General features: G+C 46.9%; 1 protein-coding gene across 1 annotated transcript in view; it reads right to left on the bottom strand.

The window, feature by feature from the left end:
* The window catches only part of ELAPOR1 (endosome-lysosome associated apoptosis and autophagy regulator 1), a 66,902-nt gene that overhangs the window by 30,296 nt on the left and 23,980 nt on the right, over nt 1-12,626 (bottom strand). Inside the window, exons 3-4 of the mRNA XM_027606424.2 lie at nt 4,142-4,262; nt 1,877-2,069 (exon numbers count right to left, since the gene is read on the bottom strand). Of these exons, the coding sequence (XP_027462225.1) occupies nt 1,877-2,069; nt 4,142-4,262 (314 nt within the window). The remainder of the gene's footprint in view (nt 1-1,876; nt 2,070-4,141; nt 4,263-12,626) is intronic.

Raw genomic sequence — 12,626 nt, 5'->3', positions numbered from 1 at the left:
GGAGTGCCGGAGGCAGAATAGGCAGGAGGCGGGCTCTGGTCAGGTTGGAGGCAGTGGGCATGGATTCAGGTAAATGTACAGTTGAGCAAGAAAGCCAGGCACTCAGTATCTTGGTACTAGCTCCACTCCCGCCTTTCTGAGCGCAGTGGGGAAATCACAAAGGCTCTCTAGGTGCCCATTTCCTCTCTGTTTCTACAGAGGAGAAACATCCTTTCCCCCCACTCCCAGGGATGTCTCGGGCTGCCTTAAGATCCAGGCCCTGAAGCCGTCTGTGCTGTGGAAACACAAGTTGTTATTAACCGGCCCACATCCTGTCTTGCTGAGTGGTAATGATTTCTGGAGTCTCAGGGAGGTCCCCAGAGAGAGAGAAACCGTTTCTTGGTGCGGGTAAGAATTGACTGAGTGAGCCAGGCCTGCACCTTGTTTGAGGTCAATCACATTCTCTATTAGGAAGCAAATGGGTCCCCTTTCAGCTTTAATCCTCTCTGGCTTTATCTCTGCTGCCAACCTTGTCATGCCAATGATTTGGACACATAATATTAAACTCTAAAGTGACATTAAAATTGGACAATAAAATGCCTGCTGCCTGGCTCTGATAATGGTGCTTCTTTTTTTTCTTTTTTTCTCGATAATGGTACTTCTATTGGAGTGTAGGAATGGGAGACATTGGTCCCAGTTTTAGAACTCCAAGTGTAATACAAGTGTAAACAATTATTAACTTCTTTTTATCCTTTCGATTGCTTGGGTATAAGAGAAACTTTCATATACTTTTCTCCCATCTTCTTCTTCTTCTTTTTTTTTTTAAAGGGGGAGGGGCAGAGGGAGAGAGAGGATCTTAAGCAGGCTCCATGCTGAGCTCAGAGCCCGGCGTGGGGCTCAGTCTCACAACACTGAGATCGTGACCTGAGCTGAAATCAAGAGTCAGATGCTTAATACTGAGGCACCAAGGTGGCCCTTCTCTCATCTTCTTCGTCAATATTTAACAAGGAGCAGTGGGTGACTGTCTTTTCCATCTGTGCATCCCTTCACAGTTCCTCCATAAGAACCTAGCATTGCCTTGCGTACACTACATGTTATTGAGAGTGTCTGCACGGGGCAGTAGAAAGCTTGGGACTGGGCCTGATTTCCAGTATCACTGGTTCTAAGCTGGGTAAAAAAGGACAAGTCATTTAACCTCTCTGAGCCTCCAGTTCCTCATTTGTGTAAAGGGAACAATAATACCAACTGCAGAGGGTTCTTGAGAGGCCTATAGAAAGTAATATAGGGAAAGCATCCAGAACAGTGCCTGACACATAAAAGGCGCATCATTTCGTTCCTGTCCCTGGAATTAAATATCCAAAGATATGGTAAGGATAGCTCACCAGTTCCCACAGAACCTGGGCTGAGCTTTCCAGGTCCTGAAAAGATCGCTTTCTGAGCTGGAAAATTTTCAGGTCCCCGGGGTTTCAAAGGGTTTGGACGGCCACTGACCAAGGCTCTGGTCCTAGACTATCCCCCCCCCCCCCCCCGCAACTACAAACTCCGGTTGGGCTGACCAGTTTTAGAAGTTAGCACCAAAGCCAGGAAGATCCCTAACGCTTTGCACATTGTGTTGAAATCAAGTTGAGGAAATTTATTGCCGATCCAAAATCCCACGCTGGAAATCCAATTAGGTTTTGTTTCAAGTGGACTGGGCCATTTAACCCTTGTCCACCTTATGTCATCCTCTCACAAGTGCCTGTCACCGGTAAGTTTGGATCAGTAAGAGTGGGCTGAGGTGGGCGTCATGTCCAACAGTCCTGTGGGAAGCTGCTCCAGCCTCCCCTTGGCTGCTTGGCTCCCTCGTTTCCATCCTCCCCAGCCCAGCACAGGGGACAGGAGGGGGACAGGCACTCACGCAGTGCAGTTCTCCATGGACTCAGTGGTGCTGTCCTCCAGCTCCATGTTGGTTGAGAGGCTGGCAAAGCCATGGGGCAGCTCATCCCACTCGTCAAACCGGATGCCTGTGCCGAGGGAGTAGCGGCCCTTGGCGCACGGCTTACAGGACTGGTCCTTCATGTCCAGAAACTCCCCAGCTTTGCAGGAGAAGGCTGGAACACAGAGCAGGGATAAGGGCAGGGTGGTGAGGCTGCTGCCACCCCAGGAGAAGTGGGAGGCTTGTGGGCACCCTAAAAGGGGAAACAGAGGACCGAGATCTAGGAGTTTGCCCCATGAAGATTTAGAACCACGGCACATCTTGTATGATTCCATGTATACGGAATGTCCAAAATGCGCAAATCCACAAAGACAGAAAGCAGATTTGTGGTGCCAGGGACTTGGGCGGGGGAGCGGGGAGAGACTGCTCGTGGATGCGATGTTTCTTTTGGGGGTGATGAAAATATTGTGAAGCTAGATAGTGGTGGTATAACTGTGATTATTCAAAAAAACCACTGGACTCTACACTTTCAAGGAGTGAATTTTATGACATACAAATTATATCTCAATAAGGCTGTTACTAAAAAAAAAAAAAAGATTTAGGGCTGTGGGAACTCTGCCTTGCTGAGGGACTTTGGGCTTGTCCCTGACAGTTCCTAAGGGAAAGCCTCGGCCATTCTGAGAGCTCTCCAGTGGAGGAGACCATGGCCTCTCGTGCTGACCCCTCTGAACGGTGCCCAGCCCTTCAGCCACGAATTTCCCCCCTTGAGTCTCTGACCTCTGTCTCCTTTCTGGTTCCACTGCCACCACAATGGTCGGGATTCTCATGCCTATTAGCTCAACCACTGCAGGGTCCCCCTAACTAGTTCCCTGTTTCCAGTTTTTTGCTCAGTCTGTGGTCAGAGGTCTCTTTCTAAAACACTGATATGTACTATTATGCACTCCCCTTTGGTTATAGAATTAAGCTCTCAGCCAAGCATTCAAAGCCTTCCATAATTTTCCCTCAACCTAACTTTCCAGATTGATCTCCCCCTACAGGCTTTTCTCCCCCGCAGCCCTCTCCGTCAGCTTCCCTGTGTTGCCCCTGCCCCAGACCACATGTTCTTCCCTGAATGTGTCTGGTGTTTTTCCACCTGCAAACTTTTTGCCCAAGTTTGCTCTTCCTGATCCCTAAGCATCCGTAACTCCCATTCTTCTGCATCTCATATTAACACATCGTTATTGATGTGTGCCTCCGTCTAGGCTCTGGGCTCCTCCAGGGACAATGGCTCAGGGGCTGGCACAGACATGGCGGGGGCTCCATAAAGATTTGCTGAAGAAATGAATGGATGCATGAACGTCTGCTTCTTCCAGCAGACAGCAGGTGTCTGAAGGCAGAGACTGTGCTTTATGTCTCGTTGTGGGTCACAGCACGTGCACACAGGAGGAGCTCAACTGAGTTGGCCGAGTTACCTGAAGATGGCTCCTTTGTTAGCATTAGTCACACCTTGGTCCTGCTCAGATCTTAGCAATATCCGCTCATTAATTTAACAGGCATTTATTTGCTTTCTGACTGAACCAGGCACTAGGCAAGCTTTTTTTTTTTTTTTAGAATTTAAATGTCCCCCATCTCCTTTCCAAATCTTCAAGTATTCTTTGACTCTAGTCTCTAGTGCATTGCATTTCTACAAAGAACAGCGGAGGGGAGTAGCTACCAACTGTGGAAAAGTTGGGACGACAGAGTCACAGAGGTGGGGGCGGGGCTGCAGACAGGTCACCACCTTCCCAACTGCGTGGGCAGCTCCACCGCTGGGGAAGATTCTCATCCCCTGAGGCGTTGCCAAGTGCAGTTTAAAGATCTGTCTCTGCAGAAATTCATCATTTCTGGTTTCCTTTTCAAGAACAAAAGCAAATCACAGTCTTTCCTAATGACTGATTGTGGCTGGGGAGTGTAGATTGGAGAGATCTGCACAGGCACAAAAGCAAATGGATGCAAACTGGGGGGAAAAAAAAGAAAGATCTGAGCTGGAGTTGCTCATCCTTTATCCCCTGATGAGATTTCAATGAAAAGAAAAATGAAAATAAAAGCAAATTTAGATACCCAGTTTGCAGCCATGAAATAACATTCCTGCACCAAAACTCAAAGGAGTGGAGGGCTAACTGAGGGAAAGATCTGATTCCTTAAGTCAGTGGCACTGTCAGGGAGGGCTTAGCTCCGATGGCGGGAGGCTTGGGGCAGAGGCCAAGGGCGAGAGGCGGGACCGCTTACAGCACTCGGTGCCCTTGACAGGGTCGGGGAGGCTAGTGCACAGGCCCGGGGTGTGCGGCACAGCGACCCTCCACCTGGATCCCGTGCTATCACACGCGGTGTACTCGTAGTGGTACTCAGACTGCAGGGGAGACAAAAGTGGGCAAGATGTGGGTTAGTGGTGATCAGACATTAATAGTTTTCCACCCACTGCCCACCCAGCATGATGGCTACCGACACTCGCCAACGTAGTACCACGCCAGCCACCCCCTGCCCCCATACCCTCCTCCTCCCAGGCAGGGAGCAAGGATCATGGTGCCCAAATGCTTGTTAGGAAGCATACATGAGCTACAATGACTTGGATCCTTCCTCTCCACCCGGCCATGGTCTAGTCCTTAGAAATCTTTTCTGTGTGGAGCGCCTGGGTGGTTCAGTCGTTAAGCGTCTGCCTTCGGCTCAGGTCATGATCCCAGGGTCCTGGGATTGAGCCCCGCATCGCGCTCCCTGCTCCGCGGGGAAGCCTGCTTCTCCCTCTCCCGCTCCCTCTGCTTGTGTTCCCTCTCTGGCTGTGTCTCTCTCTGTCAAATAAATAAATAAAATCTTTACAAAAAAAAGAGAGAAATCTTTTCTGTGCGGTGACTCTCTTGGCTGTTGTGTATAAGGAATGACCTGATAGGCCAGAGTAAGGTGAGAAGGTAACTACAGAACGAGTTAGAAACAGGTGTAGTTTTTCTTGTCCCCAACAGTAGAATTATGAGCAAGTTCTGGTCCATGAAAAACGTGCAAAGGATTGTCACAGAAGCTGTATTTCCCTGTTCTTCATACTCCCTTCTGCGCAGAAAGACTCAAAATTCCCACCTTGCATTTTATGAAAACATCATTATTTCCACCCAGGCAGCTCTCGTCATCTGAACCTCTTCATGCCTAATTTCTCTGTGCACTGGGAAACTCACAGTTCAGTCACTTTCCTGAACCAAGAATAACCTAAATAACAGCCACTAAACAGCCAAATCAAGTATTACATAGAATAATAGTAACAACAAAAATAATAAAAAGCATTATGTGGCAGGAAAAAAGACCACAATAGATGCATCCCATACCCTTAAACATTTCTTCCTCTTTTAAAACTTGTAATAAGTGACAGACCACAGGATTAATGTAATTTTGGCTCTGACAAGTATTTTATGAGCCACCTTTACCTAAATTTATATTCAAGTGCCAAAGTACTTGGTACTATAGTAGCCATAAGAAAAATAGATTTACTGTCCCTCTTCAACCCACCTAAAAGCATGATTGCATGCCACGTGTAAACGCAAGGAGCAGAGACCAAAAATGAGACCATTTTGAAGTTTGCTAATCTAAGAATGCATCAGAACCAAAAGGAGAAAACTTTACCTTTTGGAAGAGGTAAACACACTGCATTTCATCTGTTCTGAGGTGCATATTTCTTTCACATTTTAACATCTGTGAAATCACAAATGACACAATGAGAAAGCACTGTGTCATATTTTAACTGATAAAGCTTTTCCTCTCTTCGCAGTGCGTAAAAAATGGTGGGTCTTAGAAGCAATGGCACCTCAGATTTGAACGTATCGTTTCTCGAGCTGTAGTCTCAGAAACTTAAGATGGTAAGAGAATGATTTTATTTCCCTCTATTATAAATATTTACCAGATATATATTTTATGCCCAATCATTAGAGTTACTAAGTGTTGTGTCCAGTAGGGCTCAAGATAGCAACACACAAACTCAGCATTTTCATCCACAGGGAGAAGATGCAGAGAAGGGGAAAATTGGGGGAACTGTGAGCCTAACTTTTGATGAGAATCTTTGGACTTAGATGTCAGTGTCATCTAGGAAAGAAAGAACAGCAGGATGGCAATCCTTTGTGCCCTTGCACTACTGTCTCTCTGGGTCTATTTTCCCCCATAATTCCAGTCTTTTCCTGATCTCAGATGACTCTGAGATGAATAGGGCAACTACACATATAGCAGTTCCAGGTCCAGAAGTGATACTCCTCCCCAAAGGGTCTTCCTGCAAGAATGAGGGTTAAGGGCGCCTGGGTGGCTCAGTTGGTTAAGTGACTGCCTTCGGCTCAGGTCATGATCCTGGAGTCCCAGGATGGAGTCCCGCATCCGGCTCCCTGCTCAGCAGGGAGACTGCGTCTCCCTCTGTCCATCCCCCCTCTCATGCTCTCTCTCTCATTCTCTCTCTCTCAAATAAATAAATAAAATCCTTAAAAATAAAAAAAGAAGAATGAGGGTTAAAATCCACAGTGTGTAAATTAAATGCAGAATTGAGTGAACCAGGCAGAAGGGATTCGATGTTCTGCCTGTGAGCATAATTATGCTGGTCATCTGCATAGTGATTTCACAGTTCCCAAACACGGTCTCATTTGATCTTCGAATTCCCCATAAGGCAAGCAGAGCAGGAGAGTTTCCCTCGTTGTACAGATGAGAAAACACTCTCAACGAGGTGAAATGTCCTGTCCGAGCTCACACAGCAGGTAATTCACTGAGCTAGAACCCGGGCCTTCCCACCCGAAATCCGCCACCTTCATACGTCCAATCAAACACAAGCTCCCACTGGGCCAAATTTAACAGCCAAATCTAAAAACGAAATACGACAGTGTTGGTTGTCTGCCAGGAGGCAGACTCACTTCTGAGGCCTGAGAATTGGTGTTAAAATACCTAATCTGTTCGGGCAGGTCATTTCAGTTCACTTGGATTGCATTTGGCTTTTTGGAGACACACAGTCTAAGTTCGTTTCTTTTTGCCGCCTTTCATTTGGTGTCCCCTGGGTCCCACTTGGGTAGGAAGTTTGCTGGGAAAATGGTTGATTCCTAGCCATAGAAAATTCCCCTTTCAATATGTGTTAATTTACTTCATGTCACTTGGGGATATTTCCACCCTCTAAGGTGGCTGGGTCTGCTGCAGCTGTTTCAAATCTGAGCTACACTTGGAGAATTTCACCATTCAAGACATAAGCTTAGACAGACAGTTAAATCAGAGACATTAACTGGCATCACGCCTCAACTATAACCAGCGTTCTGCGAATAAATCAAGTACCCAGTGATCTGTCTTTGAAAGTGTACAGTCTGCCTAACATACAGATTGACAAAGGAGACACACCAGTGTATTTGGTATGTATGTCCAGCACACAATTCCTTGCTCTCCATGCACAGTGATATGACGCATATCCAAATCACAATTTTATTTTTTTTAAGATTTATGTTTATTTATTTGAGGGGGGAGGGGCAGAAGGAGAGAGAGGCGTATTTCACTACGATTTTTAAAATTAAAAAAAAAAATTATGCTACAGGAACCTGCCCAATCTCTGACTTGTCCTACTAAGTACACCCCAGAGAGTAGAAGCCTATGATCTGGTAGTCTACATTTAAGAAATATCCCCCAGAGAAAAGTATATCTATTGACCAAATTAAAAAGACACCAAGAGGGAGGAGTGGAGGAAAGAGCAAAAGACAACAGACAGAGTGGACATCATGACAGTCTCTACTAGATATGCCCGCCCCTGGTGGTCCCCTGGTGCTTATGTGCTTGCTACCGACAGCTCTTGAAAGCATTGTGCTACAGTTGTGCAAAATCAACATGAAGTGCTGAAAAATATCGGGGTTTTTTTAATTTAAAGATCTTATTTATTTATTTGACAGAGAGAGAGACACAGCCAGAGAGGGAACACAAGCAGGGGGAGTGGGAGAGGGAGAAGCAGGCTTCCCATGGAGCAGGGAGCCCGATGCGGGGCTTGATCCCAGGACCCCGGGATCATGACCTGAGCCGAAGGCAGACGCTCAATGACTGAGCCACCCAGGCGCCCCTGAAAAATACTGTTTTTCAAACATTCTGCTCTTTTGGAATTAAAATGTTTAAAGTCTGGATACACTGTTAACTTGGAACATGTCGGGTCTCCCACATTCTAGGAAAATGGTGTTCACTCAGTCCTCATTCGACAAGAGGTTCCTGAGGGCCTCTTCTGTGCTAAGTTCTGGGGAAGCAGTGCTGTCTGAGACGGTCGCCGCTCTCACGGAGTGCAGATGTGTATGTGGTGGGGAGTCTGCTGGCAGGTATGGGGTAGGGAGGAGACAGATCATAAACACGTATGTAAGTAGGCTAATTTCTGGTCTTCTGCCATCCTCTATAATTAATTATCCTTGCACATTCTTGCTTGCCCCCACTTTCTCCAGAGAAGGTTTTGATATCTGTTATGGACTGCATATTTGTGTCCCCCCCCCAAATTCATATGGTGAAGCCCTGATATGATAGTATTTGGAGGTGAGGTCTTTGGGAGGTAATTAGGAGATGAGGCTGGAGCCCCCATGAAGGGATCAGTATCCTTATAAGAGGAACAGAGTCTCGTATAAGGCAGGACACATTGAGAAGGTTATCTGCAAACCAGGCAGAGTGCTCTCCTCTGACACTGGATCTGCCTACACCCTGATCACCTTGATCTTGGACTTCCTAGCCTCCAGAACCATGAGTAAGAAATGTTTGCCCTTGAAGCTACCCAGTCTACAGTATTCTGTTAGAGCAGCCCGAATGGACTAAGGCCATGTCTGAAGACTCTGGCAAAGGCTATAACACGTCTCTGACGCCAACTTGACACTAACCATGGAACCACACTGTTTCTTTTTCAACTCACGGTGGTTTGAAAGCCACGACACGGCCAGATGCCCCAAACATTAACCTCACTCCTTTGAAGTAATCTCTGTGACAGCAGGGCCCAATAGATAGAGGGAGAGGCACTGGGTGATCGGGTGGCTGTGAGGTCCACTGTTTCTCTGACCTTCTTCCTGCCAGGGCATTTCCCCAGTTCAGTTGGCCACGGACACTGGCAATGGGTGGCCCAGACTGGCTGGAAAGTCAAACGGCTCCAGAGCCGCAGAGGTCCCGGGAGGGAAGTGAGGGCTCCGTGCTGTGCTAAGCAAGCCGTCCGAGGGACTGGCTCTTCTGGGCCTCAGTCTTCATATTTATAAACTGAGAAGGTTGAACTTAGGCCATTTCTAAGATTCCTTCCACTTCTGATACCTTATTCTTCTACGGCCGGATCCTGCACGGTAATCTGTTCTCTCTTCCACCGTTGCCCCCCTGCTTCCTTCAAAATGGCACTGCTCAGTTTTTAAAATAATTATCAAAGTAATCCACATTCATTGCGGAAAAGATGAAAATACAGACTACAATTAAAATGACAGTAAACATCGACTGCAAGCCCAGCAAGTAGAGATCACTACTTCAAAGGTACGATTGCATTTCTTTCCAGAGTCCTTTTCTATACGGGCACATGCATTTCTGAAAACAAAATGAAGATCATACAGTTTGGAGTTTTGTACTCTGACTTTTTTTTTTTTTTTTTTTTTTTTTAAAATTTTGGTCACAAGCACTTTCCCGGGTCTTTAATGGCTGTACCACAGTTCCTTTAACACTGAGTTTTGTCCAACTTTTTCCTTATTTTAAATAACACTACTATGAAGCCTTCTGTGTACCTCTCATTATTTGATTTGGATACATTCCCAGAAGTGGAATTTACTAGGGTAAAGATTATGAGTTTCTTTAAGGTTCTTGATCAGGGAGGGAGATTTCTAAGCAAAAACAGACATCTCCAAGTCCTTTTTTTTTTTTTTTTTACCTTTTATTGTCGAAAATGTCAAATATTTACTTTTTAAAAACAGAATATAATGACCCCCATCCCCCAGTTTCAATACTTAATTTCTGCCATTCTTGTTCATCTACCCGTACCCACTCCCCATTTACTTTCACCTATTCCTCCCTTCTGGAAGTTGTTGTTATTTTTTATTTTTATTGTTATTTTTTATTTTTACATTGGAATGCACAAATCTTCACTGTTCGAATTGGATAAATGGCTACACTTGCGTAAAACATTGACAGGGTGAGGAATCACTGCCAACAGCAATGGGGGGAGAAGGGGCTATGTCCCCTGCCACAGGCAGGATAGACAGAGCCAAGCGGGGGCTCTCATACCCTAAATCTGAGTATCACCAAGTCACTGTTGCAGAAAGCCACAACCGCCAAGGAAGCAGAAGATAAACACAACTTGCGTTTGTCTTGGCTGGGACAGGGCCTGCGTCAAGGAACAGGATCTTAAGTAAACCTGGATTTTGACTATAGGCCTTGGGGTCTGGAGGAGGCCACCTCCTGCTCTGCCCCCAACTGCAGGCTCATCCCCTACTCTCGCCATCCCTGAAAAACAGACCCTCTGGAGGGAATGTCAGGATGGGGGTAGAGTAGGCCAGGCAAACGCCCTAAGCTTGATACAGTGGGATCAATAGGTATTTGTTGACTCAGGGGCAAATGCTTCTTTGCTTGGAAAGCACCTGACTCAGATGGGAGCAGATCCCATGAAACAATCCTGACTATCAAGGAGACACTAACCTTTGCTGGGAAGGACGGCATACGGAACATGGAAAACCACAGAGAAATATCGGATTTTGAACATCAGTGTCCCAAATGAGATTTTCTCTTAGGCCTAACCCTAGCAGGATGAACCCCTGTTCTTTGTTCTTTTTGCTTTGGAGTGCCCTCATTCAAGTTTTGGATGAATGGTCTGGCTGAGGCTCAGGGGCACAGTGACCTCAGTTTCCCATTGTGAACACAGGATCTTTCCTATTGTTCTCCAGCCTATCAGACTGGGGAGGGCAGCAGAACTTCTCCCTCCCTCCCTCCCTCCTCCTCATTCTCAAGAGGACTGCTAACTCAGTAGCAGTGTCTCCTGGGCCCTAGGACCTAGACATACCACCTCCAGACCTCTGGTGCCCACGTCTGTCTGATCATCACAACTGCCTGGAGATCGTGTTAAAAATACAGATTCCTGGGCTCCATCCCCAAGATTCTTTTTTTTTTAAAGATTTTATTTATTCATTTGAGACACAGAGATACAGAGAGAGAGAGAGCATGAGCAGGGGGAGAGGCAGAGGGAGAGGGAAAAGCAGCTCCCCACTGAGCCAGGAGCCCAATATGGGGCTCGATCCCAGGACCCTGGGATCATGACCTGAGTCCAAGGCAGATGCTCAACGACTGAGCCACCCAGGCGCCCCCAACCCCAAGATTCTGATTTTCGTCTAGATCTTTTTCCCTTTCTTCTCTTCCTCCTTCAAAACTCACCCTTCTATGCCTTAAGACTTAAGTGTTTGTCCTATTTGGGAGCAAATCAGGTAAACAAATGTCCCACAAGACAGAGATCCTTAATCTATGACCCATGGACCACTTCCTTGATACAATGAGATGCAGAATTGCAGGTATGAGCATTTTCCTGGGCAGAGGGTGTATAGATTTCATCAGATCCTCAAAGGAGTCTGTGATCCACCACCCCTCTCCCCCAGCAGAAAACCATGAAAATCTGTCATAAAATTAAGAATTTAAAAATAGCTTACTATTGGGTGCCTGGGTGGCTCAGTTAGTTAAGCGACTGCCTTCGGCTCAGGTCATGATCCTGGAGTCCCAGGATGGAGTCCTGCATCGGGCTCCCTGCTCAGCAGGGAGTCTGCTTCTCCCTCTGACCCTCCCCCCTCTCATGTGCTCTCTCGCTCTCATTCTTTCTCTCAAATAAATAAATAAAATAAAATAAATAGCTTACTATTTTGCCCCACAAAGGCTGTTTACTTCTTAACAGGGGGCTAAAATAATTTAAGTCAAGGATTTTCAAATTATGGTCCAGAGTCCAGGGGTTTAGAAAGCCCCTTTGGAGGGGAGTGGGGATTCCCCCACTTGAACGAAGCAATGCTGTGTTTGTTTTGTTTTGTTTTTCTAAAATCTTACATATTCATTCTTCTCAGTGAAGATTGTGTTTTAACCAAATTTTGACACCCCAGACTCTGCTTGAAGGAGCAAATGGTTCAAGGTGGAACAGAGGCAGAGTCAAGGATGTCTTTGTGGCCTTCCCTTAATAACGCTCCTAGTCAGGTGTTTCCTCTCCTTGCAAGCGACACAGCCTTTCCCCCAGAACAGGCACCAGACCCAGCAGCAGCCAAAGCAAACAGACCCCAGGCAGGCTGGCCCCTGCTGGCTGTCCTCAATCTGTGTGCTGTTGCCTAGCAACAAGGATGCCGGGAGCCCTGGGGTTCCCAGTCTGAAGGAGTATGGGGGAGCCCTGGCCTTATGCTGCCCCTTCTTTCAGCATTTTCTATTCCACTCTGGGTTTTCAGCTTCCATTTTGGTCAAAAACAGCAGGGACGGTGCTCGGTCACCCCGGCAGGACTTGCCCTGCTGGTCTGGCCGTGGACACATTGGACAAAACTGGATACTGAATCTTTACACCCGGCTCGGGCAGTTTGTGCCACCATGCCCTGGGCCAGGCATGACCCTGACCCTGCTGTCCAACCTGTCTGGAACCTGAGCTGCCTGTGCATTTTGGGCACAGCCTTGGCCTGGGGGCTCCTGGGAGAACTGCCAGGGTAATAGGCACACAGAATTGGTGTGGTGATGAGAGCCACCATTACTGAGCACTGATGAGCACCCCTGCTCCAGGCTCTGGGCTGGT

The sequence above is a fragment of the Zalophus californianus genome, chromosome 4, assembly GCF_009762305.2.
Source record: "Zalophus californianus isolate mZalCal1 chromosome 4, mZalCal1.pri.v2, whole genome shotgun sequence".
In the NCBI taxonomy this organism is placed as follows: domain Eukaryota; kingdom Metazoa; phylum Chordata; class Mammalia; order Carnivora; family Otariidae; genus Zalophus; species Zalophus californianus.
Note: the sequence above shows the minus strand (reverse complement) of the source record. Positions and strands in the feature narration are given on the sequence as shown.